At 41.9% G+C, this 27454-nt stretch overlaps 1 protein-coding gene across 4 annotated transcripts in view; it reads left to right on the top strand.

Annotated features, from left to right (window-relative positions):
* Positions 1-27454, top strand: part of IQGAP1 (IQ motif containing GTPase activating protein 1) — a 102527-nt gene that overhangs the window by 62628 nt on the left and 12445 nt on the right. For all 4 annotated transcript variants that reach the window (XM_032622303.1, XM_032622304.1, XM_032622306.1 and 1 more), the window contains 18 exons: positions 6562-6652; positions 6824-6991; positions 7933-8075; positions 13056-13226; positions 13933-14016; positions 14120-14191; positions 14287-14356; positions 14716-14924; positions 15637-15792; positions 16029-16192; positions 16846-17070; positions 20569-20709; positions 20802-20886; positions 22008-22240; positions 22831-22963; positions 23981-24083; positions 24814-24949; positions 25346-25433. In XM_032622303.1, coding sequence (XP_032478194.1) covers positions 6562-6652; positions 6824-6991; positions 7933-8075; positions 13056-13226; positions 13933-14016; positions 14120-14191; positions 14287-14356; positions 14716-14924; positions 15637-15792; positions 16029-16192; positions 16846-17070; positions 20569-20709; positions 20802-20886; positions 22008-22240; positions 22831-22963; positions 23981-24083; positions 24814-24949; positions 25346-25433 — 2472 coding nt within the window. The remainder of the gene's footprint in view (positions 1-6561; positions 6653-6823; positions 6992-7932; positions 8076-13055; positions 13227-13932; positions 14017-14119; positions 14192-14286; positions 14357-14715; positions 14925-15636; positions 15793-16028; positions 16193-16845; positions 17071-20568; positions 20710-20801; positions 20887-22007; positions 22241-22830; positions 22964-23980; positions 24084-24813; positions 24950-25345; positions 25434-27454) is intronic.

Consider the following 27454-nt stretch of genomic DNA (forward strand, 5'->3'; position numbering starts at 1 on the left):
CCCACTCCCCAGGAATAAACCACTATCCTGATTTATTCTAGCACATGTCTTTTGGTAAATATATGTATGCATTTCTATTAGGTATACATTTGGAAGTGGAATTTGTGGGTCATAGGGAATACATATGTTAAGCTTTAGTAGGTAATGCCGTAAAGTTTCTTTTTTTTTAGTTTAAATAATGGCTTTATTGAGATATAATTCACATACCATACAGCTCACTGTTTTGTAGTGTACAATTCAGTGGTTTTTTCGTCTGTTCACAGAATTGTGCAACCATCACCACAATCAATTTTAGAACATTTTCATCACCCCCAAAAGAAACCTGTGTAGGTAGTCACTCCTCATTTCTCTCAATCTCTCCAGTCCTAGGTAACCATCAGTCTACTTTCTGTCTGTGGATTTGTCTATTCTGGACATTTCGTATAAATGGAATCATACAATGTGTGGTCCTTTGTGACTGGCTTCTTTCTCTTAGCTTGGTTTATCCAAGCTGTAGCATGTATTAGTATTTTCTTTTTACTGTTGAATAATATTCCACTGTATGGCTGTACCACATTTTATTTATCTATTCATGAGTCAGTGATCATGTTTCCACTTTGTGGCTATTAGGGATAATGCTGCTATGAATCTGTTCTCCAAAGTAATTGTAATACAAACCCATCTTTTAAAAAGTTTGTCTTGCCTCTCAGCTACTTTGTTGAGGAAATGGATGAGATTTACTCCTTTTTTAGTCCTCTTGCTGAATAGGAAGTTGCCATGTTGCTTTAGGAAGCCCTAAAAGACATTCTTAATTCAGGGGGTCAGATTCCTTCTGGGAAGCCAAAAGTGGTAAAACAGATCAGGGCTTTTGTGTTAAGGGAGCTAGTGTACACCGACAGCCTTGTGGGCTCTAGAAGTTTGGGTTGTGGGGGAGGAGCTGTGGATAATATAATGTTGATAGATCTCCTTTGATTCCATTGTCATAAGAGTAGTTGACATTACTGTGTCCTAAACATATAAGTGTAGCAAGTACCAGGTTCCTTTTAAGAGGGTCATTGCTGGGCTTCCCTGGTGGCGCAGTGGTTGAGAGTCTGCCTGCTGATGCAGGGGACACGGGTTCGTGCCCCGGTCCGGGAAGATCCCACATGCCGCGGAGCGGCTGGGCCCGTGAGCCATGGCCGCTGAGCCTGCGCGTCCAGAGTCTGTGCTCCGCAATGGGAGAGGCCACAACAGTGAGAGGCCCACGTACAGCAAAAAAAAAAGAGGGTCATTGCTATGCATGTCAGTTGATCCTGTGGTGAAGGTTGAATCACAACCCCCATTTTGTAGCGAGGAAATCTAGACAAAGGCATTAACTGATTTTACTTACTCAAGTGAGAAGCGGTTGGCTGTAGGGAAGCTGTAAATAGAGGCCTGTCTTTGATATCAGTTTACTGGATCAGAGCTTCCCAAACTTGACTGATGACTAGAATGCTGTAAAAGTCATTTTAAAAATACAGATTCCTAAGCATTAATTCTATTTCTGCTAATTCAGAATCTCTAACCTGGGGCCTGGCTGCAATGATTCTCTGTAGGCCAGTGGTGGTAGTGTTATTTTTTGCTGCCTTATTAGTCCAAAAAGAGTCTTATATCCGATCCAACTGACAGAGGAATGGGCTTTGAAAGAATAAGCTAGGTCTGAGTCCATGTCTAAAAAAGGAAAGTAGATTGAGGATATAATTTGTACCAGCTCTCACGCATGTGATGGGCCTTACTGCTCCTTTTGTTTGGATCATAGGAGTTAAACTTTTATTAGAGGATGTGACTAGAGTTTGAAGCATTTCCTTTTGCTGTGGAATAACTTTTCAGAGTTCATCAAAGGCAGAGGAAGGGGAGAGTTAGAGGAAAATGTGCTTAACAGTGCTGTGCTCAGATGGGTAGACTATACTTTAGGTGTAATTGTCTTTTTTTAAGCCTCAGCTCAGCTTTTAAGTACCTCTTGGGAGTAGTTTTAAAAATAATCATCTGAGTTCCAAATTTAGCAAGCAAAAGATCTTAATTTGAATTTGATCTGTTTTTCTTGTAATATCTTTCTGTCTGGTTTTGGTATCATAGAATGAATGAATTGGGAAGTGTTCCTTCCTCTTTTATGTTTTAGAAGAATTTGTAGAGGATTGATATTAGTTCTTTAAACATTTGGTAGAATTCACCGTTGAAGCCATATGGTCCTGAATTTTTGGTTTTGTTTTTGTGGGATATGTTTTGATTACTGATTCTATCTCTATATTTGTTATAGGTCTGTTCAGATTTTCTTCAAGTAAACTGCCTCTTTCTCTTTGCCTTTAGGGAATTCCATTATGCATATATCTTCTCTTTACTCAAATCTGCTGAATCCCTCTAGTGAGTTTTTCATTTCAGTTCTTGCTTTTTTCAACTCCATAATTTAATCTGGTTCTTTATTTAAAAATGTATATTCTCTATTTGGTGAGACATTGTTCTCATACTTCCCTTTAGTTCTTTAGATATGGTTTCCTTTAGTTCTCTGAACATACTTAAGAGAGCTGATTTAAGTCTTTGCCTACTAAGTTCAATTTGGACAGTTTCTGTTGTCTGGTTTTTTTCCTGTTTGGACCATGCTTTCTTGTTTCTTTGCATGTCTTGTAATTTTTGGTTGAAAGCTGGACATTTTAATAATAATGGGTCAACTTTGGAAATCAGATTCTACCCCCTCCTCAGGGTTTATAGTTGTCCCTGTTTGTATCTGCTGTTGTTTGTTTAGTGATTTTCAAGTCTGTATTCTTTGTCATGTGTGTCCACTGAAGTCTCTGCTTGGTTAGCTAGTGGTCAGCTAATGATTAGTCAGAAATTTCCTTAAATGCCTAGAACCAATAAAGCTCCTAGCCTTTGCTGAGGGGCTTTGTGTGTGTTGGGGCATGCCCTCGACTCTCAGCCAGGCAGTTTACAATTTTGCTTTACCCTTCACTTCATGCTTGCCCAGAGCCTCAAGGTCAGCCAGAGGTCAGAGCTTACAGCCTTATCAGATCTCTTCTGAGCATGTGCATAGCCCGTAATGCACTATGACCTTCTAGATTCCCATCCCAGGAATTTGTCAGAGCTTTTCAAAGCTCTCTGTGGACATCTCAATCTCTAGCTTTTCCTTTTAAGCTTTTTGGTTAACCTATTATTTGCCTAAGTTTTTACCCACTGCCCCAGGCATCTGTGATGTGAAGCAGTTACCTCTGTTTTGGACAAATACCCCTGGAGAAAAGGCTGTTTGCACTGGGCAAGCTCTAAGGTCAAATAAAGACAGCCTAGCTGTGGTCTTCCAGGGAACTACCTAACATGGCAACTAATGACAGTTCTGTGGGAATAGATAGGGCTTTGAAGGAGGTAGGTGTTTATGGGGTGGGGGCGGAGGGGGGTGGGCAGAGCACAAATGGGAATAGGGCAGTTTAAGTGCCATAGGCCTCACTGTTCTTACTGAGAGTCAACTGTTCTTGAATAAACTCTCTGATTGCTGCAAGCCTTTGGTTCATTTCTATAGTTTTGAAAAAGTTGATTCTGATGACTTTTGTCAGTGTTTTTGTTGCTTTTATGTAGGAGGGGATATTCAGAGGTCCTTCCTCTACTGTTTTCACCATTGTCAGTTCTCTCTTCACTTAAATTTAGTGCCTTTGGAATACTTGTTAAAAGTAGATTACTGGTCACTGGGTAGTATTGTTTGAATGCCAAGACAGAGATATCAGGAAGTCTCAAGGAACTCATTTTATAATTACAAATATGAATGATTTTTAAGTCTGGCCTCTCCTCCCCCACTCCACAGTCTGAGTGTACACAGACAGGCATACATGCCTGTAGCTAAAAATCAGCTGGTGTGCACTGACATGGCTGTACCAGTTGTTAGAATATTGAATACTTTTGTTTGGTACATTGCTCCTGTCCCAGACCTCCCAAATGTGTTCCACCCCCCGTTCTAGCTCTTTCCCTGAACTTCCGCTATGAGCAACTGGAGGATTAACACCTAAACCAGCAAGGGGCCATAAGATCTCTGCTCCACTCTGGTTGATCAGTGCTTGTGTTGATAAATATGTTGTATAGATTCATGTGTGTGTGTTTACATGTGTATATGGTAGGTATGGAGTGGTTTATATGTATATATAGCATAGTTTACATATGTGGTGAGCGATAAAACATATTTATGTTACACATATATGTATCTATAATATGTTACATATATATTATCAATACATATGTGTAATATTTTATCAATCATGACACAGGCATCCATGCCACATATAATAGGAGAGACTTTTAAGGAGGTTTTAAGGGGTGAGAAGTGCCCTTTGCAAGTGTGTGTGTTTGTGCTTTCCGAATGTATACACACATATATGTATGGTAGCCATTCTTTCATCTCTTTTCCCTTTCTTTTCGCCATATCTTGTGGCTTCTCCACCTCTTTTACCTCTAGTCATTGCCCACTCGTTTGGTTCTTATCTCTGGTCCCTATCTCTTTACCTCTTCTAAAATGCAGTCAGTGTGCTTCTAAGTGTCAGTCAGAGTTGTTAGGGGATGTTATTTCAGTATATAGCATTTTCACATTAAATCTATTTTATCTCAGTAGTCTCCACAATATGTCGTTCAGGGTTTTAACTCTCTACTGAGTGATTTGAGTTAATCTTTAGAGCAAACTTTAACAGGAGGATGTTGGGTTTTGTCATCTTATTCGATCTAATTGGAGCAGAGAGAGCCTGTTCTTTCCTCACACTGGGATGAGCAGGTGTATGTCACCGATCTTGCCTCCTTCAGTCTGGTGAGGGGTATTTCTATATATCATTTTCCCCTGATGTACTGCTCCATTGTTGTTGTTTTTTTTTCCTCATCTCACACCACAGCTCTGTACCTTGTTTCTTAGGGGGGAGTATGTATGGAAGTGTTTGCTTTAATCCTTCTGCTTTAGTCTGTCCAGGGCAGAGAAGACAGAACTCTGAATGGTCAGAAATCATGATAAGCTGCACCTTTCTCTGGATGCAAGGAAGGTTGTGCCAAGCCCCCAAGCTTTGCTTACAGTAGACTCTGCTCAGAGCCGTCTGACGCGTGCATTAGCCTAAAACTGAGCCAGAAGTGGCCTGGTTCTGTGGAAATACTTGCTTTGGGGGTGCAAGGGTTTTTATGCCATTTCTCTTGGAGACTGCACCTTCAGCCGTCTAGCTTATGACTTCTCAGTTTAAGTTGTTGCTGACTCATTGTATCGTCTCGTATTGAAACTATTGCTTAGCATTGCCAGTATTTATTCGTATGACTCTAGGAAATTGTGTGTGGCCATTTTCTATTTTCAGTAACAGAAGCTGACCAGTGGTAGAAAAGTGCTAAGTTCTGCAGCTATTAGGTGACTTGTTCTTGCATTCTATTTATCGGATTACTCTTTTCCTTTCCCAAGACTATAAGCTTCTTAAATTGGGATGGTGCCTCTTATGATTGTAAGTTAAATGATCTTTCTAAAACTCTGAAATACAGAGACATCTTTCGATTTCAGATGCCTTCCTTTGGCCTTACCCTGTCTCCAAGGCACTTTATAAATTGCGGGGGTTTGTGACTGCTTGGCTCTGCTGAGTGAAATATTGTGTATCTCTCCCCAGTAACGCAGGAGGAAAACCAAGCCTCCTCTAAGGTTTTGCACTTCAACTGCTGGGCCTGCAGAAGGCAGTGAAACTTTCCATATTGCCCCACAGCCCAGACCCTGCCTCACCTGGCAACACAGTTATAGTTACTGATCCCAGCCGCCTCATTGGTGCCTTGGCAAATTATATTTACATCAAGTAGTCTCGATGGATTTTTGAGCTACTATTTATCCCAATTGCTATTAGCTCAAGCCTCAGGAACAGTTACTTTTGTTGGGTCTGTCAGGATTGCCTCAGACATGACTCTCAACCTGGACACTTTAAAACCTGAGGTGCCTTGTCTAGAAGGAGAAAAAGACTCCACTTCTATTTCACCTCTGTCCCTAGTATTCAGCTCAAACTACACTATGGACTAGAGAGGCTTTTGTTGGCCATGCTGAGAAAACTAATCACCATTTATTATGTTTCTGTGTGAAAATGTGTTTTTAAGTTTCCAACAACTGATATAACTTTCAAGTTTTAGAATATAAGCTGGTGATAAGATTAAATTGCCTATAGTGACTCCTGGCTTCACATGTGATAACGTCTTGATAGTCCTAAAAACAGTAGTCATAGAGAATATTAACTCCTTCTGAATATTGTTGGCAAAGGAGGCTTTCTAAAAAGTACTTCATGTCATGGTGCTTGTCACAGTATTTAAGTCCCTACGCCCCTTCCCAGTTGGGACGTTTTGCCCCTTCTAGCAGCTCTTGTCCTCCTGAACAACTTGAATCCATCTTCTTATATCCATCACCTACATCTGTGATATTTCTCTTGTAACCCTTTACCAGTTTTTTGGTGCCCGGCTTCTTCCAGTTTACTATTCCATGTGTCTTGTATGTTGGAAACTTCTTCCTCTATCTCTAATTGAGTCTCAGAAGCCGCCATCATGACATGTACCCTGATTTGATGACTGTAGTATTGTTTTGCTTTTAATGGTTTGTAGGAAACCCAGGATGAGTCAGCTGTGTTATGGTTGGATGAAATTCAAGGTGGAATCTGGCAGTCCAACAAAGACACCCAAGAAGCACAGAAGTGTATGTATCAGTTGTTTTATTTCTACTCTGGTGGAAAGTGCGGGTGGCGAGGTGCTCCGTATCTTAGAACTCAGCTTGACCAAGATAGAAAGATGTAGGGGGAACAGTTTGCTAGTAGGTGAATCTAGACACCTTCTAAACTATTCCAGTAACAATTCTCTTCTGGGATAGTTGCCTTAGGAATCTTTGCCATTAATGAAGCAGTGGAGAAAGGCAATGTAGGAAAAACACTGAGTGCCCTTCGTTCCCCTGATGTCGGCTTGTATGGCGTCATCCCCGAATGTGGTGAAACTTACCAGAGTGACCTTGCTGAAGCCAAAAAGAAAAAACTGGCAGCAGGTGAGTTTGGGTAAATAAATATGTGCCCTGAAAGTAAGAACATGAAAATATCACAGGGCAGATGTAGAGCAAAGGGACAAGCTATAGGGAAAGGTACTTCAGAAGTACAGTATTAGGCTTATTTTAAAGACCCAAGGAGATAATATTCCTATTTTTGAAAATATTCTTTTTCTTCCCCTTGAGGGTGGCTATGTTAATAAAAAGGTCAGTTTTCTGAAAACGTTTATCTTTCATAGGGTGTTAGTAGTTCTGATTACCTAAGCCTGTGGATATTTAAAAGTTTTATCTGCAAAAAGAGGGGAATAAAGATACGATTTTTCATCCCGTTTCATGGCCCTGTTTTTAAAATTAACTAGAGAGGCTGAATGGCTGTAAGTCTTTTATCACAATAGTTTTCTGACGCACAAGGTCTTACTTAGGTATAGGCTTTGGAAGGAACAGAGGCAGTCAAGGTTGATTTCCCCATTTGGACTTCATAGGTGTTTTCTTTTTATACTGTGGATATGAATGAGCTAAATGAGACATTACAAAGTCATAGTTTATTTATTTATTAATTATTTTTTTTTTTGTGGTACGCGGGCCTCTCACTGCTGTGGCCTCTCCTGTTGCAGAGCACAGGCTCTGGACGCGCAGGCTCAGCAGCCATGGCTCACGGGCCCAGCCGCTCCGCGGCATGTGGGATCCTCCCAGACCGGGGCACGAACCCGTGTCCCCTGCATCGGCAGGCGGACTCTCAACCACTGCACCACCAGGGAAGCCCCAAAGTCATAATTTAAGAGGGACTTAGGATTGCTCTTTACTCTCATAGACCCAGGGACAGGTTTTGGAATGGTCTGCATTCAGCTTGTTAACCCTTACCACAACAATCCTGTGGTATCAGACATGTGAATGTGGGGAGTGTGGCTCTGGGTTTCTTTCATCTTTCCTTTATTTTCTGCCAGGAGATTATAACAGCAAGTGGGTGAAGCACTGGGTAAAAGGTGGCTATTATTATTACCACAATCTGAAGACGCTGGAAGGAGGATGGGATGAACCCCCAGACTTTGTGCAAAATTCTATGCAGCTTTCTCGGGAGGAGATCCAGGTAGGTCTCATTTCTTTACAAAAGAAGAAGCTGAGGGAAAGTACCTGTATTTTAGAGGTAATATTACTTAGGAGGAACAGGGCATGTGGTCAGAAGCCCTAGACTAAAATTAAGGCTAATAACAAACTACTTTGGAGTAATTTTTCCAGTGGGAGTGCTTAAGGCCTAAATTAGTAAAACATCTGGATTATAGACTTAAGTCAGATGAATTGTGTGCTTTTTAAAGAAAACTGGATGATCCAGCAGAGAACAAAAAAAGTTGCTCTGACTTCTCATTAAATGCAACTACTCTTACTCTTTCCCAGTGTACATTTTTAATCTCTTTTCTGACTATTCCACAGATTCCAACTGTACTATGTTAGAATATAACCTGCACTTTCACATAAAGTTAGCATTTTTTCTTATAGCAGCTTTTAAAGTGCTTCTTTCTCATCCCGTGTCTTTGCTTATGCTGTTCACTCTTACTAGAATTTCCTCATTCAGCAGTTCCTGAATACCTCCTATATGTACCAGACCCTCTTCTAAACACTGGAGATATAGTCATGAACGAAACAAAGTTCCTGCTGTCGTGAGATGTCCCTCCCCTGCCATCTACATCTGTCAAAATTTTATCTTTCCAGGCACACCCATCTCAAAGTGTCACCTCCTCTACAACTCTTATTAAAATTCCTTTTCCTTCCCCTCTCCATCTTCATTTCAAGTCCCCCCCCCATAGCCTTTGTATTCATTTAGAATTTAACCAACTTGGATTTGTTTCAGTCGTGTGTGTACTTACCTTATGCCCACTGTTAGTTTTTAAGGTGAGGTACTAAGTTTGCAGTCCTTGTATGTAATGGCCTCTTACTTTGTCCTTGACAGGCTGTTGAGCACTTCCAACGTTACCTGGTGCTAAGCTCGTGGTTATCAAACTGGAGTTGTCTAATGTACATGAAAGGAGAGGGAAATATATTGAGGGAAGTTGTTCAGTAGGCTCCTGTGGGTCATGATTAGACACATGATTAATACACACAAAGATTCCTAGAGAGAAGGGACAGTAAAGGACTTTTAAAAACGTTATCTACTTCCATTGGGCAGTTATTCCCAAATCCTGTATAGAAAAAAATGGAATGTTCACATATGTAAAAACTGAAATAGTCCCTTTCTTCAGAACTCACCTATCAGAGGAATGAGTTTCTATCTTGTGTTTATTAAAGTTCTCCTCTGAGGGAAATTATAGTCTCGTACCTTCCCAGTGTTTCATCTTCACTGCTAATGGTTTCACAGGTGATTAAATTTAACTAAGCTCATTGAACTCTCTCTCTGTTGGGCGTTGAGGGGCTATAAAGATGTATCAGAGTCTCTACTTTCCAGTTATTAACAATATCGTGGTAAAAATAGCAGGCACAGAACTGAGTACTGCAATGTAAGACAGAGAGAAATAGATGCTCTAATAACAGTAAAATAGAGGAAATGTTAAGGAAGCAGTTAATTCTATCCTGGAGAAAGACAGCATAGATAACATTTTAGCAGATGAGAAACAGAGGGAAGTCTATTCTGGACAGAAAGGACAGTGTGGGGAAGGACATCAAGGACTGGAGGAACATGGGCCATTTCAGGGAGGACGAGTGGTCCTTTGACTGGCATGCGAAGTGGAGGAGGCAGAGAAGAGAGGCAAGGACCCGACAGGCCACTTGAAGGAGGCCAGGGTGATCTTCCAGCAGAGTGATTTTTAACTCTTTTTGGGTCGTGTACACCTTTGAGAATCTAACTAACCTCCACAGAGACAGTCCTGCTTAGTGTTTTGTGTATGGACCTAAGATTTTTTTTAAAAATAAATTTATTTTATTTATTTATTTTTGGCTGCATTGGGTCCTCATTGCTGTGCGCAGGCTTTTTCCAGTTGCAGTGAGCGGGGGCTACTCTTCGTTGCAGTGCGGTGGCTTCTCTTGTGGAGCGTGGCCTCTAGGCACGTGGGCTCAGTAGTTGTGGCTCACAGGCTCTAGAGCACAGCCTCAGTAGTTGTGACGTACAGGCTTAGTTGCTCCAACAGCATGTGGGATCTTCCCAGACTAGGGCTCAAACCCGTGTCCCCTGCATTGGCAGGCAGATTCTTAACCACTGCCTGCGCCACCAGGAAAGCCCTGGGTCTAAGAATTTTTTTTTTTTTTTACATCTTTATTGGAGTATAATTGCTTTACAATGGTGTGTTAGTTTCTGCTTTATAACAAAGTGAATCAGTTATACATATACATATGTTCCAATATCTCTTCCCTCTTGCGTCTCCCTCCCTCCCACCCTCCCTATCCCACCCCTCTAGGTGGTCACAAACCACCTAGCTGATCTCCCTGTGCTATGTGGCTACTTCCCACTAGCTATCTATTTTACGTTTGGTAGGGTATATATGTCCATGCCACTCTCTCACTTTGTCACAGCTTACCCTTCCCCCTCCCCATATCCTCAAGTCCATTCTCTAGTAGGTCTGTGTCTTTATTCCCGTCTTACCCCTAGGTTCTTCATGATCTTTTTTTTTGTCTTAGATTCCATATATATGTGTTAGCATATGGTATTTGTTTTCCTCTTTCTGACTTACTTCACTCTGTATGACAGACTCTAGGTCCATCCACCTCACTACAAATAACTCAATTTCGTTTCTTTTTATGGCTGAGTAATATTCCATTGTATATATGTGCCACATCTTTTTTTTTTTTTTTCTTGCGGTACGCGGGCCTGTCACTGTTGTGGCCTCTCCTGTTGCAGAGCACAGGCTCCGGACGTGCAGGCTCAGCAGCCATGGCTCACGGGCCTAGCCGCTCCACGGCATGTGGGATCTTCCCAGACCCAGGGCACGAACCTGTGTCCCCTGCATTGGCAGGTGGACTCTCAACCACTGCGCCACCAGGGAAGCCCGTGCCACATCTTTATCCATCCATCTGTTGATGGACACTTAGGTTACTTCCATGTCCTGGCCATTGTAAATAGAGCTGCAGTGAACATTTTGGTACATGACTCTTTTTGAATTATGGTTTTCTCAGGGTGTATGCCCCGTAGTGGGATTGCTGGGTCGTATGGTAGTTCTGTTTTTAGTTTTTTAAGGAACCTCCTGGTGGCTTTATCAATTTACATTCCCACCAGCAGTGCAAGAGTGTTCCCTTTTCTCCACACCCTCTCCAGCATTTATTGTTTCTAGATTTTTTGATGATGACCATTCTGACTGGTGTGAGATGATATCTCATTGTAGTTTTGATTTGCATTTCTCTAATGATGTTGAACATTCTTTCATGTGTTTGTTGGCAATCTGTATATCTTCTTTGGAGAAATGTCTATTTAGGTCTTCTGCCCATTTTTGGATTGGATTGTTTTTTTTCTGTTATTGAGCTGCATGAGCTGCTTGTAAATTTTGGAGATTAATCCTTTGTCAGTTGCTTCATTTGCAAATATTTTCTCCCATTCTGAGGGTTTTCTTTTGGTCTTGTTTATGGTTTCCTTTGCTGTGCAAAACCTTTTAAGTTTCATTAGGTCCCATTTGTTTAGTTTTGTTTTTATTTCCATTTCTCTAGGAGGTGGGTCAAAAAGGATCTTGCTGTGATTTATGTCATAGAGTGTTCTGCCTATGTTTTCCTCTAAGAGTTTGATAGTGTCTGGCCTTACATTTAGGTCTTTAATCCATTTTGAGTTTATTTTTGTGTATTGGCGTTAGGGAGTGTTCTAATTTCATACTTTTACATGTAGCTTTCCAGTTTTCCCAGCACCACTTATTGAAGAGGCTGTCTTTTCTCCACTGTATATTCTTGCCTCCTTTATCAAAGATAAGGTGACCATAGGTGTGTGGGTTTATCTCTGGGCTTTCTATCCTCTATCCCATTGTTCTATATTTCTGTTTTTGTGCCAGTACCATACTGTCTTGATTACTGTTGCTTTGTAGTATAGTCTGGAGTCAGGCTCCTGGACCTAAGAATTTTAAACAGAGGAGTGATGTTACCTCACTTCAGCATGTTACCTAACCTCCTACCTCCCTGAAAACAAAACAAAACAAAAAACAGTGACCATCAAATTGGTTCTCCCACTCTCCACTTTCCTCCCTTTCAGTGAATCTGGATTTTCACTGAATCCTTCATCATTTTCTTTTCCCAAAAGAAAAGTCTTTTTTCCCAAACTTATCATTTATCTTGTCTCTTGATTTTATTCTCTCCCAGTTCCTTGCAGACCGTGTACTCCACCTCCTCTCATTTTTTGGATTATTCTAATATGTAACCTAGATCAGTGCTTTCCAGAATTTAGTGCAGTCTTTAACTGCACACGTTGTTGCCCAGGAAAAACAAAATTCAAGGCTCTGATACCAAGGACGGGGAGATCCATGGTATATCCATATACCATGGATATTAGGTGGGTAACCAGGTGTTCTCACTAACCATTCTCACCACTCCTGCCCTCATTCAAGCCAGGTCCTCTCCCACTTGGATTATACGAAAACAGCATCCTAATTCACCCACTCAGGCTAATCTGTCAGCTACTCTGCTAACAGTGCTGCTTTTCTAAAAATAAATCTGATGGCTTTATTCCTGTTTGCAAGTTTTCTGGTTCTCCAGTGCTTGTAGTAACAGTTCAAACACTCTAGGCTACTTCTCAAGACGATTTGTAGTCTGTCCACTCCCTTGCAGGGCCCTCCTCTGTGTCATTCCAGGGGATCTGGGCCTTGGTGTTGTCACCTGTTACTCTGTCTTCTTGTCAGCAATGACCCCAGATCAGCAAGCACACTTCCTGGCACAGCCAGTGTTAGGTAGGTGAAGTAAAAGAAGGTGAAGTTTTTGTTTATGACTTTTTGGGGGGATGTGAGGACAACTTGGCCTTGAAAAATAGATCTGAAGTCTGCATTCCCATTTCTTGGCTAAAGATCTAGTATAGCCTTGGAAAGCCTTAAGCATTAGTTTGTGTGATACTGTGTAAAAATTTGTGTCCATTCTCACCTGTGTTTGTCTTCTCACGTGACCATTGCTTTTTCAGAGTTCCATCTCTGGGGTGACTGCTGCGTATAACCGAGAACAGCTTTGGCTGGCCAACGAAGGCTTGATCACCAAGCTGCAGGCTTGCTTCAGGGGATACTTAGTTCGGCAGGAATTCCGATCCAGGATGAATTTCCTAAAGAAACAAATCCCTGCCATCACCTGCATTCAGGTATTTCAGAGCCTATTATGCAGACAGCAAGTGGGCTTCTAGAGCAGGGGTAATAAAAAGTCAGCTCCTACGATCGAATGTCTGAGTATGTCCTCTGTCTTCTGACCTCTTAGTCTTGTCCTTCTGACAAGCACTTCCGCTCCTACCATTGGAATCAATGTGTGCTCATTGCTGTTTAGTGTGGTGAGTTGTCCAGCTCAGTGGCAGTTCTTCTTGGGCACCTCATTGTCTTCTAAGACTGTTCCTTTGTGTCAGATTTGAATATTGAGAGAAGCAACTGCGATTTTGCTTCAATGACAGGGAAGCACAATGTCACAGAAACAATTCTGGGTTAGGAATTATGGCTCCAGCACTGCCAGGTAGTGGTAAACCTCTTCTCTAAGTTTGTGTCCTCATCTATAAATGGGGATACTAATATTTATCTTACCTTCCTCACCTGATTTGTTGTAAGGAGCCTATGAGAGCATCTGTGCAGATGCACTTTAAGGTGTGAAGTGCTGTGCTCACATCAGGGAGGTGGAAGTTAGCCAGTGTGCTCTCCTGGTGGAGGTACAGCCCAGGCCCCCCTTCCCCTGTCACTGGTGGACGTGATCCTTTTTAAAGCTGCATCATGAATTGCACTTGGATGGTATCTCAAGACAGAATCTTTTAACTTCCTCTGACCCTTGGGAAATAATGTGTCGCATGTAATGTTTGATGGTTTCAGTCGCAGTGGCGAGGATACAAGCAGAAGAAGGCGTATCAGGACCGCTTAGCTTACCTGCGCTCCCATAAAGATGAAGTTATAAAGGTGTGTAGCCCAGGCAGGGTTTCTCAACGTGGGACGTGAGCATGATATGTGTGGAGATGAAGGGCTCTTCTAATTTCCAGGACCGCCTTTTCCTTTTCCACAGATTCAGTCCTTGGCAAGGATGCATCAAGCTAGAAAGCGCTACAGAGATCGCCTACAGTATTTCCGAGACCATGTGAGTACCCTTGGGTAACAAGGACCAGTAGAGTTAGTTTTGCTGTGTTTGTGGTGGACAGAACAACAAAGGAATTTCTTTTTTTTGTTTCTTAGATGAATGACATTATCAAAATCCAGGCTTTTATTCGGGCAAACAAAGCTCGTGATGACTACAAGACTCTCAGTGAGTAACTGTGGCTCAGCAGAGGACAGTTGAGGCAGTGGTTGAGAGCCGTCAGGTTCTGAGTATTCTCCACGGATCTCTTTTCTTGTCCTGCAGGCGAGGCTTGGGGGGGCAGGGTGCTGTTTGTGACTTAAGCCCCATTGCTCACCTGTGACTTGCTGTATTCGCCTTCCACATAACAACATAGCAATAGCATGACTGGGAAGACTGCACTTGGTGGTTGTCTTTGCACATCTCAAAAATAAACAAATACCTTATGTGTGAATAGAGCTTTTTTTTTTTTTTTTAAGACAGTGCTGATGTTTTCCATTTTATTGACGCTTCCATTCCTCGTCTGACACATGCTTTCTTTCTGTCAGTCAATGCTGAGGATCCCCCTATGGTTGTGGTCCGAAAATTTGTCCACCTGCTTGACCAAAGTGACCAGGATTTTCAGGAGGAGCTTGATCTTATGAAGATGAGGGAAGAGGTCATTACCCTCATCCGTTCTAACCAGCAGCTGGAGAATGACCTCAATCTCATGGATATCAAAATTGGACTGCTAGTGAAAAACAAAATTACACTACAGGTATGGTCCAGTGCCAGTAAGGGCCTTGGGGTACATTGTCCTGCTTGGTACCCCTGTCTCTCCCTAGGAGACTTGCAGGGAGGGATTAGGAGGCTGGCTTTCTTCTCAGCGAACGCCATACATTTTTTTTTTTTAAGCTAAATAAGAAATCAAGTGATTTAATCACAAAATTTTAAATAGAGAAAAGTAGATAAAAACCATCCCATAATTCCACTACCCTAACAATCATTTTATATCCTACATTTTAATTTAATATAGAGGATAAGATACTTTCCATATGTTAAGTCATCATAAATATTATTTTTAGTGGCAGTGTAATAATTTATCAGGAAATAATCTGAGTTACCTCTTTTTTTCTAGACTATTTGACATTTTCAACTTTTATTATTACGGAATAACACTGCAGTTAATGTTTCAATGTATATGTAGCTTTTATTGTGTTTAAGACTTTGTAAGATAGATTCCTAGAAGTTGGTTTCCTGAATCAATGGACATTTTTATAGATGAGGTTCTTTATAGGAAGATGGAAGTAGGAATGGATTTGATTGATGTACTGAAAATAAGGTACAGTGTAGTGATTCTAAAATATTTAGGGGATCTGCCAGTACAGTAGACCTTTATGAAAGTTTTTAGGTGCTAAAAGACCTTTCCATAATGCCCAGAGTTTCATCTTTGAAAGCTTTTTGATTTATGTATATGTGTTTGTTTATAGGACGTGGTTTCCCACAGTAAAAAACTTACCAAAAAAAATAAGGAACAGTTGTCTGATATGATGATGTTAAATAAACAGAAGGGAGGTCTCAAGGCTTTGAGCAAGGAGAAGAGAGAGAAGTTGGAAGCATATCAACACCTGTTTTATTTACTGCAGGTGAGTGGCTCCTGGAATTAGTATTGTAAAATTTAGTTAATTTACTTTTCTCAAGAAAAGCTTATGCATAGATCTCTGTGAAAGTCCTTCTGATTTCCACTGAGAGATGAGCAAAGGGCTATCTTATTTTTCTTTATTACTCAGGTACTTTCTAATCCTTCAAGCTGAAAAATCTTGAATATTTGTGCCAGCCTTCATGTCATCTAGAAATTACTTATCCCTTGCTTTCGTTTCAGACCAACCCCACCTATCTGGCGAAGCTGATTTTTCAGATGCCCCAGAACAAGTCTACCAAATTCATGGACTCTGTAATCTTCACACTCTACAACTATGCATCCAACCAGCGAGAGGAGTACCTGCTCCTGCGGCTGTTTAAGACAGCACTGCAGGAGGAAATCAAGTACGGACAGATTTCTGCAGGGCATACATGGGACCCCTCCCCACCGTCATAGGTGCTCATAGTTTGAGATTCAGGCCTGCCTGTGCCTTTTCTCAATACTGTGACATGTGTGAGATACTTACTCTAAAGAAGCATTTACCTTTTATAATGTAATAATATAGATTATGCACTCACACAAACTAATTATACTGAAAATACAAATTAATTATATATTAATTATATATATACTGTATACCAATATGAACTAATAATATATACACAATATAAACTAATATGCTAATTATAAGCTAATATAGTAAACACTAATATAAAGTGTCGCTGTTTCTGGGGAGGTGATAGAGATTTGCTAAATTAGTTTTAGGAATATTCTGTATTAAGATAGAATTTTTTAAAAGCTGGTCCAAACGTGAAGATTTCACATCTTTAGCTAATGAAGGACCTGATCATGTTCCTATGATTGAGTTTGCAACAACAACAGGAAGGTGCGGTATTCAGATGAGTGTTGGGGAGTGTTTCTAGAGAAAGAGCTTATAACCCTTTCCTTCCAACTATCATATTTCTGTTTTTAGGAGATGGGATCTTTAAGTAGGAAGGATCTTTAGGTTGGTAGATTTGTGATTAGTTTGAATTGAATTTGTATTTATGTTTTATAGGTCAAAAGTAGATCAGATTCAAGAAATCGTGACAGGAAATCCTACAGTTATTAAGATGGTTGTAAGTTTCAACCGTGGGGCCAGGGGCCAGAATGCGCTGAGACAGATCTTGGCCCCGGTGGTTAAGGAGATTATGGATGACAAATCTCTCAATATCAAAACTGACCCTGTGGATATTTACAAATCTTGGGTTAATCAGATGGAGTCTCAGACAGGAGAGGCAAGGTATGGTAACCACAACACCTTTTCTTTCATGTTTTTATTATTTTCTCTCTCTCTTTTTTAAGCAGTTAACATTTCTTTGATTTATAAATTAGTAATTGCTTAAATAGGTTTTCCTTAGAAACCCCTTCTTTAAGTAGTTGACTTGGTAATTTATTCACTTATTTAGCAAGTATTTACTGAGTACTTACTAAGTGCCAGACACTGTGTTAGATACACCTACAATAATACGATAACGAATGAGACATACAATAATGAATGAAGAAGACATGCTCCCTGCCCTCTGTTCATAGTTTATTGCGTGGGAGAGATGACACACAGGTACATAGAAATAAAGTTGCAAACTGAGGGGAGTTTCGTGATGTTTTGTAGGGAACTGTAATGGAGAATTCAAAAGGGAGCTAACTTAGAGGGGTTAGGGAGAGCCTCCCTGAGAAGGTGAACCATCACATGGTGGAGGCCTGAAGGGTACAGTGGGGCCAGCTTTGCTAAGAGCTAGGTGCAGAGTCTTCATGTCTGGATGCTGTCAGGTGGAAGGAGCTTGGGAGAATCTAGGACCTGGAAGGACACTGGGCACCAGCAGAGATGCAGTTGGATGGGAAGACTCGCACAGATCTGAGTGAGATCACTGTGTTTCATTAAAGGGAAGAGGAGCTGGTGTGGGCGAATGATGAGCTGCCCTGGAATACTGAGAGTTGGACTAACTAAATTAACATAATCCAGGAGAGTTCTGTGCCAGGGCGGTAGTTTTCACCATCAGCGTTAACACATCCAAAGGAAAAATGTGTCAGTAGAATATGGGAAATGCTGGGAAAATACAGTTCAGAGGGCCAAAAGGTTTAAAATATTTTTATCCAGCTTGGGTGAGGACAGGGGAGGAGTAGCTCTCCATATGATTGCTACTCAGAGTTTGATCTGTGGGCCAGTAACTGTAGATCATCAGTGTCGCTAAACACACTGTTTAGTTCAGCTGACATTTTTTTCCATAGCAAGACTTTCTCAATGAAGGAAGTATCCATTCTGAAGTTGATTACATTCTGGCTCAAGCTCCTTATCCTGTCTTGGACTGATTGGTAGAATGGTCTACATGTTGAGTAATGCTGCTTTCCACGTACCTGGACACCAGGCAAAGGGGGACGTTACCCTGGATAGAGAACAGAACATTCTGCTCACTCCTACAAAGGGCTTATCCCCTATTGGGAATCGTGTGGAAACCAACCCTGATTGGTTCTCTGCTTTGTGTCAGCCTGTCACCCAAGAGTCAGATCGTTGCTGGGTGTGATGGAAAATCCATTTTTGTTTTGACCTGCACCAGGCCCAAATCCTGGAATATGGTCAGCCAACTGCAGTAGTTGACTGGGAAGGTTTGACTGAAGCTCAGGGCATCCCTAGATGGGAGCCCCACGGACACAGGCTCAAGGGTACTAAGATACTTCCTCTGCCGGTCCATGAGTTGGTCATTTTTAGATCAAAATTCCAGTAGGTATTTCAAGATTTTTTCTTGTAGGTGCCTATCAGAAACGTGTCTTATTTTGCTTTTCATAAAATGGAAATTGATTTTAACACATTTTTTAAAATATGGATAACTGGGAGGTGTAGTGGTATGTGGTGGGAGCCCATGCAGCATGTAAGCATCACGGATCCTTGAGCTTCAGCCACGAAACTCATAGCAAACTGGGACGTTGTCCCTCTTGGCAGTGTTCACCTCTAAAATCTTTGAAATTTAATATTCTGTTTTCTGACTACACCCATTTAGTTTAACACTTTCATTCTCTTTGCTCATTGCTACCTTTTTAAAAATGTCGTATACGTATACAGTTATATTTTACTGATATAAAAGATGTAAAGTACATAACTTACAAAATATAAATGCCGTTATAAATTCAATACAGCCAATTGTTTCAGACAGAATGCTTTTGTTAATTTTTGCTGAATCTTTGTGTTCATAGTCTACCAGTGTTTGTAATTCAGCTACCATATGACGAATGGAGTTGTGTCCTTATTTGCTGGTATTAGTTTCCTATTGCTCCTGGGATGAATTACCACAAACTTGATGGCTTAAAACAACAGAAATTTATTTTCTCACAGTTTTGGAGGCCAGAAATCTGAAATTGGTATTAAAGGGGTGAAATCAGGTGTCAGCAAGGCTGTGTTCCCTCCAGAGGCTCTAGTGGAAAATCCATTCCCTGCCTCTTCAGCTTCTGGTGGCTGTTGGCATTCCTGGCCTTGTGGTTGTATCACTCCAGTCTCTGCCTGCCCTCCCCCGTCACCACATTGCCTCCTCTTCTGTGTGCACCAAATCTCCCTCTGCCTCTCTCTTATTAGGACGTTTGTGATTGGATTTAGGCCACCAAGATAATCATTACTGCTTTTTGACCTCATTGAAAGTACCACACTGGGACCCCTGCAATTCATTTTTGTCTTTCAGCTCCCTCCTGTCCTTGTTTCCTTCCTGATTAAGCCTAGGCCCAGTGTTCTAGCACATCTGCTATTCTCTGACTCAGGGCCTTCTCCTGAATGATCTCGTCAGCTCCTCTGGCTTCAGTTCCTATATGTAACTGTCAGCTCCCTCACCAGTACCTAAAGGGTCACCATGTCCCATTGATTGTGTCTCCTTAATATCTCTCAGATCTGTCTCCTTGGTCCCCACTGCTTGCATCCTTGTTCATGCCCTCATCATATTTTTGGGGGCTGGGCCATGCCACGTGGCATGCAAGATCCTAGTTCCCCAACCAGGGATCGAACCCACGCCCCCTGCAGTGTAAGCACAGAGTCCTAACCACCTGACCACCAGGGAAGTCCCATGCTCTCATCATTTCTTGATCAGGCTGTAGCACTAGTCTTCTAGCTCTTTCATCTGTGACTGTCCATCTTTAGTTCATTTCTCATGGTGGATCAGAGCAATCCTCCTCAAAATTCAGATCTGTCTCTTAATAGCTCTCTGTGGCTTCTAGGAAAGTCCAGACTTCTTAGCATCATATACAGGGCCCCCCATAATCTGGCCCCTGTTTACTCTTCCACCCTCATTTCTCCTTCCTCTTCCCTTTCTTTGCATTTGATCTTCCTTCCCAGAAGACCCTTCTTCTCCCTTTTTCCTGAGTTCATATGTCCCTTCCTTATGGAAGTCTTCCTTGATTCCTCCAGTCTGAATCGAAGCCTCTTCTCTGCGGCACTGTAGCACTTCTGGTCAGCTTCTTCTTTGTAGTGCAGTGTGTTTACAGATACTTATTTGTGTGTCTCTTCCACCAGACTGTGAGAGACTCGAGAAGCTTTCATGTCTCCAATACCTTTTATCCCAAGTGCCTGGCACATAGTTCAAGGCACCCAATTCACAGTTGAAAACCTGAGCCCCAATTCTGGCCCCACCATTTACCAGCTCTACGAGCACAACAAAATTATCTACTCTCTCTGGGTCTTTCTGTTTATGAAAGACACAGTCTTGCCTCAGGCTGTTCCTGGCTGTTGGTCTAACATACATGGGGATAATTTCTGCTTTCCCAGCAAACTACCCTATGATGTGACCCCAGCGCAGGCTCTGGCTCATGAAGAAGTCAGGACACGGTTAGACAACTCCATCAGGAACATGCGGGCCGTGACGGACAAGTTCCTGTCAGCCATCATCAGCTCTGTGGACAAAATCCCGTGAGTGCTGTCAGCTGTGACCCCCTGTTGAGCCCAGAATTAGTGGCCTTCTGCTCCCCGGCCCTTCTCACTACGTTTTGTCCACCCCACAGTTACGGGATGCGCTTCATTGCCAAAGTGCTGAAGGACTCATTACATGAGAAGTTCCCTGATGCTGGTGAAGATGAGCTGCTGAAGGTGAGACTGAAAGCTGGCACATTCTTGCCCTACCAATAATAGCCCTTTGAGGAAAAAGTTCTAAGACTAGGCCTGACCTTAGACTTTCATTAAGGACCGTAACCTAGATTTTGTCAGTAGCTTGCCGTTGATTGTGAGATTTTGAAAGTGTTTGTAAATAGTAAATCATACCTCTTTTAGTTCCTATATAGTTCCTGTGTTGTTTGAATGGCACACAGACCTCAAACAAGTAGAGAAGATGGATTTTCCTGTCTTGAGATACATTTCTTTGAGTCCTATCTTTTCGCTGAAGAATTGCTCCCTCTGCTGGTGGCCAGGTGAATGGTAGCAAGCACAGTTGTTTCCACTAAGGCTGTTGCTGATAATTCTTTCTTGCTCAGCTATGCTCCCTCCTTTTTTTTTTTCCTTCTTCTTCTTCTTTTTTTTAATCTGAATGCTTTTTTCTTCTCTCCTAGTTCTGTGCTTTCCTACAGTGAGGCCTCGATTCTAGACTTTCTGTTCAGGTGAATTAATTTTATTTTTTTCTGAATGAAACTCCAGGGGAAATGCTGTGACTGTCCTTGAATTCTTCTGTGGAAGAGATGTGTGTTGAGTGACTTTAATTTCAGAGGCATGAACTTGTGCACCTTTGAAGTCTTCAGCATGAGGATGATGGGGGTTGGACAGGTTATGCTCTGCTAATTAGGTCGTGTTCAAGGATTTATTTTAGCTATGTTCATTAGCTTCTTAAAATGAAAGCCCATCTGCCTGAAAATGAAAAGTGCATGTGGTTGACAGCAGCCTTATTTGCTGCCATGGTATGTGAACAAAGGATGCCCTAAAATGCTCAGTAACAGACTTTAAGTCTATCATTTTTACCTTCTGAATCTGCTCTTTCATTGTCGTGATTTTCAGTTCTGTTCTCATTTTCTTTTTTTCTGCATCCAGCCAAGGGCTGTTTGGTCATTTTAGTTTCAGGCCTTGAGGGAAAGTGTGTGTGTGTGTGTGTGTGTGTGTGTGTGTGTAGTGTTTAATTTTTTCTCACAGGACCACATTTTCTGGTTTTCTTGGCTAGCAAAGTCATTTATGGCTTACTTGGTGGAATGGTTTTTAACACCCATTTCTTTTTCCTCTGTTCCCAGATTATTGGTAACTTGCTTTACTATCGATACATGAATCCAGCCATTGTTGCTCCTGATGCCTTTGACATCATCGACCTGTCAGCAGGAGGCCAGCTTACCACAGACCAACGCCGAAATCTTGGCTCCATTGCAAAGATGCTTCAGCATGCAGCTTCCAATAAGATGTTTCTGGGAGATAATGCTCACTTAAGCATCATTAACGAATATCTTTCCCAGTCCTACCAGAAATTCAGGTAAGGGGAAAGGGACAAGGTACTTGAAAGATTCTGTGGGCGTGTTTCTAACTCTGAAGGTAAAGACAAGATTAAATACCACACCCAGCATTCCCTGGACTGCAGTGTTGTATACATCTCATGTGCTCAGAGCCCCAGGGGATGATGAAGAGGATGTTTGAGCTATTAAAATGTATTCCCATGAAATAGACTGTACTTCACTTAGAAACAATGGTCTACGTTAGGCACATGTTACTTTGTAACCAGAGAAGAATTGGAGAGTGCTTTTAATATTTGTAAATTAAACATTCAGTTGAGAGTTCGAGTTCGGGACATTGTCTTAGAAAGTTGGTTCTGCTAACAACGCAGGTGTTTGAGAACTGTTTTAAATTATGGTTGAACAGTTCTTGTGGGTAGAACTAAAACGAAGTGGAAAGAGAACCAACGTCCCAAGGCCGTCAAGCACAACGAACGTGCAGCAGTTTCTCTAGAATTAACTGTCTTGACTGGCTTCTTTTGAACTCACTGCCCCAGAGGTTTGTGGGATGTCCTTCATCAACTTCTCACACATGTGTCACTTGTTGGGGCCTGGCTCCTGTGTTTATTTTCAGACGGTTTTTCCAAACTGCTTGTGATGTCCCAGAGCTTCAGGATAAATTTAATGTGGATGAGTACTCTGATTTAGTGACCCTCACCAAACCTGTGATCTACATTTCCATTGGTGAAATCATCAACACCCACACTGTAAGTATTTTTCTTTAATGATTTAATTTCATTGCTCTGTCTTAATTGCCTTCTCTGGCTGCTGCCTGCTATCTCTGGAAGCCAGAGATCTCAGTTTGATCTTACATCACATCTGCCTTGTTGTTTATCTTCCTTTGCTTATTGTCCTTAACTTTCTTGAAGTGATCCCCAGGCCACCTGCATCAGAATCATCTGGGCTGGTGATTAAAAATGAAGTTTCCTGAACCCCACCACAGGCCAGCTGAATCAAAATCCCCGTGGCTGGGCTTCAGAATCTCCATTGTGACCCCTGACATAGTGACTTGATAAAATACTGTTTTTATTGGTCCTTTTTTTTTACCCTGGCCCTCTGTCTTACTTTTCTAACATGATCCAGAATACCAGCTTTTTCCCCTGTGTCACCTTTGAGTGATTTTCCCTTGGGTACTTCTTCCCCCCTCCCCAATTTTTTATAATTCATCCCCCCTTGGGGGCATATAGAACAGGAAATAAGGAAATAAAATGAAATTTCAGGGATTGTCATTTCTGACTACGTCACCTGGGGTAATAGCTTATTAAGGCTTTGCCGAATACCCCTAAAATAATGATAATGTTGATCTGATGCACTTTTTTTCTGAATTAAAAGATATTATATACTGGAAACTTTAAGTAAAAGTATGAATGTGAGTCATTTGAACTGGTTGTAGGGAATATTGATGACTTGGATATTGAAGTCTGTGAGTTTCCTTGTTCTTTCTTATATAGGGTACGTTTAAATCCTTTATATCTGTAAGGTTGAGAGAATACCAGTATTTCCTCTTCATATGTCGTAACATATGTCATTCATCACGGGCCAATGTGTTGCTTTATATATCATATTGTTTATTTGGGTTAGTTTGTTGAGGATTGGTTTTTCAGTTCTTTGAATATGGGAGTTTTGTTATCTAACCTCTTTTGTGCTGTTAGGCATTGTGGATGGGGATGGGGGCTAGTGGGTTGAGTGTGTAAATGGAATTGATCCCTGGATGTTGGATGCAGCTCCTGTTAGATCACCAGGATGCCATTGCCCCGGAGCACAATGATCCAATCCATGAGCTGCTGGATGACCTTGGCGATGTGCCCACCATCGAGTCCCTAATAGGTAAAGTTCTGACTTAACTGCCCAGAAGCTGAGAGAGGAGATTGGCAGGAGTGCTGTAATTGTCACCTTCTCTGTTTCTACACTGTTCAAGCTCTGAATACACATCAGGGAAGAAAACAGATGTGATCCCTATCTGTTAGGAACTGAAGTCCAGTGGAAGAGATCATTTTAAATGCATAGATACATATAATCATGTAACTAGAAATTTATAAGTCCTATAAAGGAAATGAGCAGAGTGTTTTTTTTAATATTTATTTATTTGGTTGCACTGGGTCTTAGTTGTGGCAGGCAGGCTCCTCAGTTGCGGCAGGCGGGCTCAGTTGTGGCAGGTGGGCTCCTCAGTTGTGGCATGCGAACTCTCAGTTGCAGCATGTATGTGGGATCTAGTTCCCTGACCAGGGATCAAACCTGGGCCCCCTGCATTGGGAGTGTGGAATGTCAACACTGTGCCACCAGGGAAGTTCCTGAACAGAGTATTTTGAGAGAGAAATGTTACAGCGTTGAAATGATTTCTCAAACATTTGTTAAGTCATTTTATTATGGATCCTTTGCCTTTATCATTTGGCATAATATTTTATTTCTCAGTAAAAGGTGTCCTCACCACAGTGTACATACAGGCTTATTCAACTACCTTCTTAAACTTGCATTATCTTTTACTTGAATTATTATCTGCTCTCCAATGTCTCCTCTGTTTACGGTATTGATTCTTTCTACCCTCCCAAAACTTTAGGAGAAGGCTCTGGCAATTTAAATGACCCAAATAAGGAGGCACTCGCTAAGACAGAAGTGTCCCTCACACTGACCAACAAGTTTGATGTGCCTGGAGATGAGAATGCAGAAATGGACGCTCGGACCATCTTACTGAAGTGAGTATTGGAAGGAGGAGGAATGGAGTAAGTGTAGCCCAGTGATCCCTTCTGTCCCTTGGTCTTGGTGAATGAGTCCTCTTGTTCATCCCTAAAATGATCATCTCAGCCATTTAAGCCTCATACATTTCCAGTCACCTCATGTATTATACTTGACACAGGGCTTACTTGCCTTATTTGCTAATAAGATGCTGAAATGAATTTGTAGCTTGGAAATCCTAACCTTGGTACTCACTCTGTCATAACTGTGTAAGTAAGCCTGGGACTTTGCGTACCTTGCATTAGGGCTGCCCAGTGGGACTCTGTGAGGTAGTGTTTGCTCTGCTCCTGTTGAGGTCCATTCGAAGGAAGTAGGACACCTGCTAATGTTTAAATGCTTTGCACACCTCCTTTTAGCACAAAACGTTTGATTGTGGATGTCATCCGGTTCCAGCCGGGAGAGACCTTGACTGAAATCCTAGAAACACCAGCCACCAGTGAACAGGTAAAGTTTGGGGGTTTACCAGGTACCACAGTAAGATGCATAGGTGCTCCTGTGATAGGCACGTGACAAGGCTGAGGAGGTGGGACATAGGTGGCGAGAGGTGGTCACTGGAAGGTGGGCCTGGATGTGGTGGCATTTAGGGCTTATTGAGAAAGTTGTTGGTTCCTAAATCCAGAGGTGGTTGTTTCTAGGGCACAAAGCTCACTGGCACTTACATGCAGTCTGTGTGTGTGCTTTAATTTAACCTGAGGCAGAATCAGTGAGTCTGCCCAGTAATTTATTGAATACTATATAGTTAGAATTTTGTTAAGTGCCTTGGTAGATAGGAGAAAAGAATAGAATGTGGCTCTTAAGTTCCGTGAACTTAGTTGGAGACGTGTGACATATGCCCCTGAAACAGTTAGAAAACCACTGAAAATTCACTATGGTTTTGGCCCTAAAAATGCTAGAAATTAAAGCAAGAGTCCAGTGAGGAGCAAAGCATCAGGGAGGTATGGGACTTGAACCAAGCTTACAAAGAACATGCATGTACGACAAGAGGGACGTTCTAGACCGGGGAGTCCCCGTGAACAGAGGCACAAGGGAGGGCAGAGCATGATGTGACCAGACCTGCATATCTGGAATGAAGGTGTGGGTGAGGGTGAGTAGTGAGAAATTAAACGTGAGGACAAATTATGTAGAACCCAAAACTTAGGAATTTTGCACCAGAGAGATAGGAGTATAGGGCCTTTGTAACCTTTGGGACCATTTGATATTGATTAATTTTGCAGTGCTGTCAGAGCAGATGGTAGTTGAGTCACCTGTGTGTGTGACAGGGTTCCAGGTCCAATTGGGTGAGGGGTGGCACGGCAGTGGGGAGGGACGGATGGGTCATGTTTAAGCCTTCTGTTTCATGTTTATAAAATGAGAGAAGTAAGTCATTCGTTTTCAATTTTTTGAGCATGGGAATCCTTTTCATTAAGTAACAATGTATTTGGAAGCCCAACATATAAAAGAGGTAAAATTGGAGCTACTCTGGCAGCCCCAGGGATGGGCCCTTGGAAGCCCACCCTCCAGGACTCGTGGCATCCCTGGGAAACCCTTAAGGCTGCAGGGAGGACTATTTGAAAACCAGTTTTAAATGAATTGTCAGCTTTTAGATGCTATGACTAATTACTCATTAGTTGTGTGTGATGGGCAGGAAAAGAGACATAACCAGTAACTGCAACTGGTTTAACTTGGAAGGAAGTTTGAAGTAGGGAAGAAGGAACTGGTCTTTACTGAGAATCTGCTATTAGTTTGGTGCTTTCACCTGTGTTCTTTCCTGTAGTCCTTGCACTATCCCTATGAGGTGAGTCTTTTCATCCTCCTTTCACAGATGACAAAACTAAGACCCCTAGAGGTTAAGTAACTCACCCAAGATCATTCACTTGTAGTGGCAGAACCAAACTTGAATCAGGTTCTGTCTGACTCCAGTTTATGCTCTTTGCGTTATCTGATGAAGAGTAGTTTTGACATTAGAAGAAAAGGGAATGTTGGGAAAGGAATTGCACCAGTTCGGGAAAAATTACAAGTCTGAACTACAAACCTTTCCAAATGTAAACATCCCTAGTAAAAAACAGTTCAAAATATGGTACCAGAGCCTTAGCCATATGCTGGGATCTATCAGCATAGAGGTGATCATTGAAGTTTTGAGAGAGAACATTTACAAAGAAATGACCATGGGACACTTGGAGGTACCAGCTGCATGCTTAGGGCAAGGAAAAAGTGCAGAGAAGATGATCAAGGCAACAACTAAGAAAAGGCACTGGATTGGGGATGGGCGGAATGGTAACGAGAATTGGTGAGAGAAGCCAGACTGCGAGGAAAGTGCTGAAAGACTGCAACAGCAAGTGTGGATCGTTTGTTGTGTGGGAACATAACAGACAAACGTTGGTTGGTGACTAGGAGACAGAGCAGATATGAGAAGGGTCTCTTTACTGGCGTTTGCAGCATGTTTGAAAGAGGGAAGGCTTGAGCGTGATTCAGCTGGGACGAGGTAG

This window comes from Phocoena sinus, chromosome 2, assembly GCF_008692025.1.
Source record: "Phocoena sinus isolate mPhoSin1 chromosome 2, mPhoSin1.pri, whole genome shotgun sequence".
Taxonomy (NCBI): Eukaryota; Metazoa; Chordata; class Mammalia; order Artiodactyla; family Phocoenidae; genus Phocoena; species Phocoena sinus.